Source organism: Hipposideros armiger, unplaced genomic scaffold (genome assembly GCF_001890085.2).
Source record: "Hipposideros armiger isolate ML-2016 unplaced genomic scaffold, ASM189008v1 scaffold_639, whole genome shotgun sequence".
Taxonomy (NCBI): Eukaryota; Metazoa; Chordata; class Mammalia; order Chiroptera; family Hipposideridae; genus Hipposideros; species Hipposideros armiger.
This window is the reverse complement of record NW_017731989.1, coordinates 520,732-530,024: the sequence shown is the minus strand read 5'-3', so window position 1 is coordinate 530,024 and position 9,293 is coordinate 520,732. Positions and strand designations below refer to the sequence as shown.

The following is a 9,293-nucleotide window of genomic DNA, read 5'->3' as shown; positions in this document are numbered from 1 at the left end:
CCTGAAAAATATGCCTCCAAGTGGGGGGTCGTCTTATACGCCAGGTACACTTCAGATAGACTGCCCATAGTGCTTGCCCCGTGCCATAGTGGCCTCCCCATGCCCGCCCACTTCATTCCACATACCGTTCAGGCATCAGCAGCGCTGCTGGGTGTATGCTCAGCTGTTATGCGATTTTGCTGTTATGCGATTTTACCACACTCGCAAAATCGAACACAGCCGACCATACACCCAGTATGATAGCGCAAAATCGCGAATCGCGATACCATACTGGGTGTATGGTCGGAAGAGGGGGTAGTCTTATACGGCAAGTATATAACAAACTCTGAATTTTGAGTGGAAATGTTAGGGGGTCGTCTTATACGCCCAGTCGTCTTATACGCCGGCAAATACGGTAGGTGTTGGTAGGGCTGGTTCTTCCTGAGGCCTCTCTCCCTGGCTTGTAGATGGCATTTTCCCCCCTGTGTCCTCACATGACTTTCCTCTGTTTCCGAATCTCCTCTTCTTGTAAGGACACCAGCCATATTGGAATAGAGCCCACCCTTATGACCTCATTTTAATTTAATTATTTCTTTAAAGACCCTGTTTCCAAATATACTGTATTTTGCCGTGTATAATGCACACCCACATTTTTGGTCCAAACTTTCAGGGAAGAAATATTTCATTTTAATTTTTTAATTCAAAATTTTATTTGTTTACATTTAGGTACTTGTTTTTTGTATTATAAAGGAATTTTAGCGTTTATGTATTAATTTTTTAAAGATTTTATTGGGGAGTTGGGGGAGGGGAACAGAGCTGTGTTCAGCCACGAAAACTCACACCAGCTACTGGCCAGCCCCACTGCTGCCTACTCAGTCACCGGTGACTCACGGCAGCCCAGTTTCAGGTCAAGCTGTTGTTCACCATCTTAGCTGTAGAGGGCAGTGTCACTGGCCCCCATGTGGGATCCAAACTGGCGCCCTGCTGCTCAGAGCTGGCATCCCAAGCCAGCTCTTAACCAACGCGCCACTCGGCCGGCCCCTAGCATTTATTTTTTAACATATTATGGTATAAGAAATTTTATGTCACAAATAATTACAAAACACGAGAACAGATACAAGGCACAAGAAATTTTATGTACCAGTAACAAATATACGATATTTACACGTCATAGAAGGCCAAGAACTCTTCATTGTTGCAAGTTCATCGTAAGTTCAACAAAACTGATGATCCTATTTCACGGTATTATTTTGCATATGGATATCGTTATTGATTTCTAGAGTTACATTTTTAACTCATAAGCATAAATAAAAGAATTAAAAACATTTATATAGATACAAAACTAATACTACCCATGTATAATGCGCACCCTTATTTTTACCTCACAAATTAGGGCAAAAAGTGCACATTATACACGGCAAAATACTGTAGTCACATTCTGAGGCTCTGGGGTTAGGACCCCAGCACAGAAACTTTGGGGAGGACACAATTCAGCCCACAACAATACATTTACCTGATTATTGTCCATTTTTCCTTCCAAGACCAAGCACCAGGAGAGCAGGGCCTTTGTTAGTCTCATTATACATTTTATGTGTATTTTATAATGAGAGTTCAATAAAACTCTGTTGAATGAATGAAAGATGCACGAATTAACAAAAGAATGGAGGGAACTGGATAATGTCTCCTTCTCTTCCAGATGCTTTTGCACCTCCAGTGCCCTAATGCTGAGCTGCATGAGGCCAAGAAGGGCTCATAGTGGGGCCATCCAACTGTGGTACACAGACTCCCGGCTGCATTCTCCAGGCCCCTGATTAAAGACCATGGGGGAGCTGGAGTGCAAGGAGGAAGGAGGCTCAGGGTCTGAGGATAAGGCCAGACTCCAGGGTCTGCGAAGGGAGGTAGCTAGGATCCATGACCATAGATGACCATCAGATGGTCATCAGATCTGACTTTGCCCACCTTTGCACTTTTACCCACCACTCTCTCCCTCCTCACTCTCTTTGCTCTGGTCACACTGACCTTTCTTTTCCTCAAACACACTATACTCCATCCTACCACAGACCTTCACACCAGCCATTACTTCTGGTTGGAACAACCATCACTAATTGTGTGCATGGCTGGCTTCTTTTCATCCTTTAGGTCTCAGTTGAAATGGCTTTTCCTAATGACACCATCTAAAGTCCCCACCCAGATGTCACTCCCCTTCCCATAACCCTGTTTTTATCTCCTTCCTAGCATGCATCACTCTGTGCAATTATCTTGTCTTCTCATGTGTTTACTTTGGAGGTTGCCACCTGGCAGCCTGCAGGCCACTGATGGCCCATAACACAGTCTGTTTGGTGGGCAACGTGTAAAGATTTCTCTGAGCCAATATGTAAAGGTTGGGTGAATTCCTGTAACAGTCATAATCATTTTAAAAGTTTGTCTATTCTTGAAAAATCCGAAGATGTGGCAAATTAAGTCCCCATTTCTGAAGGGCTGCAGTTGGCGGAAGCTGGGTTTTGTTTACTCTGTCACTGTTCCCACCACACCTACCTGGTTCATTATTTTTACTTTCTCATTGCCTCCTGCAGGCATTTGAATATTGCAGACCTTGGTTTATTTGTTTGCTATCTGACTCCTCCAAGTAGAATATAAACTCCATGAGGTTAGGGTCTTTGTCTGTCTTGTTCCTTTTTAAAAAATTTTTTATTACACCAGCATTACAATTTGGCTTAACTGCCTTTCTTTTCATTTCGTGATCCATCTCTTCTCCTACCCCCTAACTTTGATGAGTAGAAATTGTTTATATTTAAGATATACAACGTGGTGTTTGGTATACATATACATCACAAAATAATCACCACAATCAAGCCAGTTAACACATCCATCACTTCACGTGGTTACCTTTTATTGCATGTGGTGAGAGGACTTAAGACTACTCTCAGCAAATTTCAAGCATACAGTACAGTATTGTTAACTATAGTAACCACGCTGTTTGTTAGATTCCCAAAACTTATTCATCTTATAACAGGGAGTTTGTGCCCTTTGACCAGCATCTCCCCATTTCCCTCACAATCAGCCCCTGGCAACCATCGTTCTATTCTGTGTTTCTTTGAGTTTGACTATGTTAGATTCCACTATCACTCTTTATGATAGACTTGATGGAGTCTTATTTTGGCTTTTTTGATTCTTAATTTCTGGGTTTTCTTTTGTTTAAATAGTAAAATACGCTGAACATAAAATTTACCATTTTTTAAGTGTCCAGTTCTATGGCATTAAGTATGTTCACATTGTTGTATAACCATCACCACCATCCAGAACTGACCCTCTGTCCCCATTAAACACGAACTCCCATTCCCCTCCCCCAGCCTGGGGCACGCACCATCCAACTTTCTGTGTCTAGCAATCTGAGTCTTGTTCCTTCTTTCTTTCCAGCATCCAAAATTGTGCCTGTTGTATAGTATATAGTAGGCGTTTAGTAAGTAGTTGTTGAATGAGAGGGTGCATGGAGTTCTCCCAGGTTTCTTGCTTGAGGAGCATGTGATGGGGTGTATTGGGGGAGATGCTAAGACCCAATTTGGGGTCCCCAGAAGTCTGAGTACCATGTCTGTCCTCCTCTTCCAACAGGCCTGCTGCTCCTGGTCAGCCTGGAGGTGTTCCGACATTCTGTGCGAGCCCTGCTGCAGAGAGTCAGCCCGGAGCCTCCTCCCGCCCCGGCCCTGACCTATGAGTACTCCTGGTCTCTGGCCTGCGGTGTGGGGGCCGGTCTGGTCCTGATGCTGGGGGGTGGCTGTCTGCTCCTGCTCACTCTGCCACCCTGGCCCTGGGGCTCACTCTGTCCCAAGCAGGGGCACAGGGCCACCTAGAGTCACTGTTGTGCTTTCTCTAAGCTCCTTCCAAACCCTTTTTTCTCCACTGTCCCCTCAAAATTTTTTGCCCCACATCCTGGAGGAAGTGGGTTCTCCCTGCTCTGGGGCCCACGTTGTTTGCACAAACCTGCCTCTTGTGTCCTTATCTTTTCCTTCTGTAAATATGTTTACTTAGGTTGCTGAAATGAGGTCGCTTGGGGGTGGGATGGGGAGAGGCTTTTGGCAAACGAGGGTCCCCAGGGAAGGCTGGCAAGGACCTGATGGGGTAACGAGGGATGGGGGAGGATGAATTGGACCTATTCATTTGTCAGATCTGGATGCATTGACTTGTGGGAGAGACTTCTTCCAACTAATCTGAAATTTGGAGAGATAGGAGAGCGGAGGTGTGAGAGGGGGGAGAATGTCTGGGTCTGACCTTGCTGTAGTCTGATTTGGGATTAAAGGTTTGGAAATTTAACAACTTTGATTTGGAGTCCATTTGTGATGTGATTGTGCATTCTGAGGTAGAGAAAAGTGACCCCCTTTGCTCCCCAGAAACATGCTGCATGCTACTTATCAGCCCCAAAGTCACATGTCAATGAACCCACAGAGAGTGAGGGAAAACGGAATTATTTTGAATGCAAACTTTGGTATGGGTTGAATGTGTCCTTTCCAAAAATATATGTTGGGGTCCTTACCCCCAAGACCTTGGAATGTGACCTTATTTGGAGACTTGGTCTTTACAGAGGTAACCAAGTGAAAATGAGGTCATTAGTGTGGGTCCTAATCCAATCTGACTGGTGTCCTTACAAGAAGAGGCAATTAGGACACAGACATGCACAGAGGGGAGACACAGGGAGAAGACAGCATCTACACCCCAAGGAGAGAGTCCTATCACAGGTTCTCCTTCAGAGCTGTCAGAAGGAACCAGCCCTGTGACACCTTGATCTCAGACTTGCAGCCTGAGATCCATGAGAAAATAAATTTCTGTTGTTTAAATCACCCAATCTGTAGTATTTTGTTATGGCAGCCCGAGCAGCTTAAAACAGAATTTAGTACCTGGAAATGGGGTGCTGCTATAATAAATACCAAAAACTGTGGATGTGGCTTTGGGATTGGGGAGTAGGTAGGGGCTGGAGGAGTTTTGAGGTGCGTGATGGAAAAAAGCCCAGACTGCCTTGACAAGACCGTTGGTAGGAATATGGGCATGAAAGGAAATTCTGAGGACTCAGGAAGACGCCAGGAGAGCTGTAGAGAGAGCGTCTGTCATCTTAGAGAACACATTTATCATTGTGAGCAGAATGCTTGTAGAAGCAGGAATAATAACAGCACAAGAGTTACCAGTTAACTGTTATGAGGACCTTGTGACAGGTTTTCGAGTCCCTCAGGCCCAAGGGCCGGCCTCCTCCCTCATGAAGACCGATGTATGTATTTCAACTCAGAAATCATAACTGGAATGAATTTTTCCACTAGATCGGTATCACTGAAGATGATCTGTTACCTCTCAAAGGCCAGTCTCTTAAACATTGAAAAATATTTAAAATATGGACTATGTGCTGGTTTATGAATACAAGCTTATTCATATTCTGAGTTTGAGCCTCTTGAAAGTTTGTATAATTATAAATTATAATTATATAGACTATTATATAGAATATATATTATACATTATATTATGTTATTACACCAATATTATATATAGTATATAATTATAATCAACAGATAATTACATTAATATTTCAGATATTAGTATATTCTCTTAAGCATTTCTATATTTAATTATAAATTATAAATACAATTGTATGTTATATAATTTTAACATCATATATTATAATAATCTTTATATAAGATATATTAATAGCCTATAATATATAAATATAGCATTCATAATATTACATATATGTAACAATATTTATACAATCTAACATTGTATTATATAAACGTTATAATATTGATGATATAACATGTAACATAATATTTACATATTATATTGTATCATATATTATATTATAACATATTATGTTATATTACATACATATTATAACATAATGTAATTGTCACGTCCTGCGTGGCAAGGGCAGTGGGAAATGAGAAGGGTGGCACAGAGTTAAAGAGCCCAAGAGACAGAGATAAGGCTAAAGCGGGGCCAGGGGGCATCAGCCTCGTGGACTGAGCCCTGAATCGGGTCGTCGCATGGCTTTTATTGAGAATATTTCAAAGGAAGTGAAACTGAATTACTCAAAGATCCGTGTGCTATGTGCCTTAAGGCTGTTTTCCATTAGGCTAGTTAATGTACATAGTCCAACATGTAAGATGCCTTCATACAGCCTGCACAACCCCCAGGACAGGGCCATAGTGCCGCGTCCTATTCAAATAAGGGAGATGACCGATATCATTCCACCGGGTGTCAGCATTCCGAGACACTCCCTAGAGAAAGCTTTACCGGTAATCATTCCTCCGGGTTTCCGCATTCCGAGACACTTCCTCAGGACCTCGTTAGGTCGGGGGTTAGTGCAGGGGGGGCAGTCGTGGAGGTAGCTGTAAAGCAACATGTAATTATAGATCGCCCCAGGGTTGCAAGTGGCTTCCTCACCGAGGAGATCATTTTGTCACGTAGGAAACGTGGGGATCCCTTCTGCGCCTGTCTGAGGTTCAGTGCTGAGGTCCTTGTCAGGACACTGTCTTCATTTCTTATGCACTGAAATCAGCATTGTGCTGAGGAAGCTGAGGGGAGGGAGCTAGGCATGTGTGTTCACTTCTTCATTGAATAAGCAGAGGCAGCGTAGGGCAGGGGTTGAGAATGTGGGCTGTGAACACAGTATGAAACCTGGTTCCACATTTCACAGCTGGAGCAACTTGCTTCACTTCTTTGTGCCTCTGTTTCTTCCTGCCTTATGAGAGCTCATCGCAGTATTTACCTCCTATAGTCCTTGTGAAGAGCAAATGCCCTAATAATCTCTGCAAAACTTCAGAAGACTGTGTGGCACAGGGTCATAACTCCATCAGTCTTGCTGCTATATTATTTATCGAGTGGCACTTTGGGCTCTGCATACAGTAGAGAATGAAAAGGGACCCCCGATGAGCTGACAGTCTGGTGATAGAAACAGATATTAACCACACTAATTAACGTGTAATTATTAACTGAGATAAGTGCTAGGAACAGGGATCACCAACAATTTATTTTTCTACTTGACTTTGTGCCCAGCCAGCTCAGGGAAGCCCCATGAGATGTCTGCCATGGGGGAGGGGCCCCTGCTCTTGGGGGAATGGCTCTTTGTCCAGTAGAGTCTTCCCTGTGCACCCTCTTTCCTAGCCAGGGTCTTCATGGACTTCCCAGAAGTGGGAGAAGGGAATAGAGACCTCTCCAAGACAAATAACTGGAATCGCATCACACTATGAGATAATTTCAAACATCTCTTCACCTTATTTTTTGAAGTGAAAGAAAGTAGAAGCTTCTTTTTTATAATTTTTTTCCATTACAGTTGACACGTAATATTATATAAGTTTCAGATATACAGCATAGTGATTGGACATTTATATAACTTATGAAGTGATTCCCCCATAAGTCTAGAACCCACCTAACACTATAAATAATTATTACAATATTATTGACTATTTTCCCTGTGCTGTACTTTATTTCCCTGTGATTGTTTTTAAAACTGCCAATTTGTACTAAAATAGAAGCATCTTGAAATCTACCTTTCCTGTCCTTTTTGTATACACTTTAAAACTTTTTTAAACATAATTCCAAACTGACAGAGAAGTTGCAAGAGTCAAAACAGTGCACTGACAACCCACATACTCTTTACTCAGATCCACCAATTGTTAACATTTTACCTCACATCAAAATGTCTTTTTAAAATTCATCAAACTTTTATTTTTAAATGTGAAATGCATCATATATGCAAAAGAAGCCAAATCAAAACCACTCATTTTCTCAGAACCCAGCTGAGAAAAAAAACGAGTCTCTTGGAAGCTGCTGGTGTGTCCCTCGCGGATATCCCCACCTCAACACCGCAACTCTGATACAGAACCAACCACAGCCCAAATTTTGAACAAATCATTCTCTTGCTTTTCCTTACAGTTTTACAAACTATACTTCTATTCTATTTAAAAAAGTGTTGTTTCAGGCTGGCTGAGTGGCGCATTGGTTAAGAGCTGGCTTGGGACGCCAGAGGGCCCCGGTTCGGATCCCACGAATGAGGGCCAGTGACACTGCCATCTACAGCTAATGATGCTGAACAACAGCTCAACCTGGAGCTGGGCTGCCATGAGTCACCAGCAACTGCGTAGGCTGCAGCCCCTGTGGCAGTGGGTTGCCATGGGCTACCGTATGTAGCCAGCAGCCAGTGTGAGCGGCCAGCAGCCACTGTGAGCAGCTGTCCAGAAGCCGGCAACTGATCTGCCTCACCTGGGAAGAGCGCAATGATGGTGCCAGCTTGGGCCAGTGAAGGAACATCCTCCACAACTAGACTGAAGAACAAAATGACAGCAACTTGTCTGTTCCCCTTCCCCCAATTTCCCAGTGCTGTACCCATCCCCCAATTCCCCAATAAAAATCTTAAAAAACAAAAAACAAAGTGTTGTTTCATTTGGCTTATCTTGAACTTCATTTAAATAATCTTATTATACATATTTTTCTGTGTAATGTTTGTCTTTTTAAAGCCCGGAAAAGAAGATTGAAACTCATGGCCAGAGGGCTGGCTAAGACCCACAGGCATGTTGCTGTTGTTGTTGTTGTTGTTATTATTATTATTATTATTTTGCCTTCACAATGTTTACAAAGTTATTTATTTAATTGACATTCACGTAATGTAAAATTAACCATTAACCATTTTAAGTGAACAATTCAGTGGCATTTAGTACATTTAGCACATTCACAATGTTATGCAATCACCACCTCTTTGTAGTTTCAAGACATTTTCATCGCTCCAAAAGGAAATCCCATACCCATGAAACCATTACTGCAGATAGTCCCCTCTTACCAGCCTCCAACAACCACTCATCTGCTTTCTGTCTTTATGGATTTATCTATTCTGGATGTTTCACATAATTGAAGACAGGTGTTCAGACAGATACTTGTACATGAATATTCCTAGCAGCAGTATTCACATGGCCTAACGATGGAACAACCCAGATGCCCATCATCACGTGAATGGCTAAACCAAATGGGGTGTATCCATACGATGGAATATTATTGGTCCATAGAAAGGAATGAGGTATATGCATCAATGTGGATGAACCTTGAAAACAAATTGATTTTTTTTTTAATTGGGGAATTGGGGGGATGGGAACAGTGCTGGGGAATCGGGGAAGGGGAACAGACAAGTTGCTGTCCTTTTGTTCTTCAGTCTAGTTGAGGACGTTGCTTCACTGGCCCAAGTTGGCACCATCACTGCGCTCTTCCCGGGTGAGGCAGATCAGTCGCCGGCTTCTGGACGGCCGCTCACTGCGGCTGCTGGCCGCTCACGCTGGCTGCTGGCTACA

General features: G+C 42.9%; 1 protein-coding gene across 1 annotated transcript in view; it reads left to right on the top strand.

Moving 5' to 3' along the window:
* CACNG6 (calcium voltage-gated channel auxiliary subunit gamma 6) overlaps positions 1-4,594 on the top strand; it is a 13,341-nt gene extending 8,747 nt beyond the window's left edge. Inside the window, exon 5 of the mRNA XM_019625816.1 lies at positions 3,589-4,594. Coding sequence (XP_019481361.1) covers positions 3,589-3,827 — 239 coding nt within the window. The 3' untranslated portion in view covers positions 3,828-4,594. The remainder of the gene's footprint in view (positions 1-3,588) is intronic.
* The last annotated feature ends 4,699 nt before the right edge of the window (positions 4,595-9,293 follow it).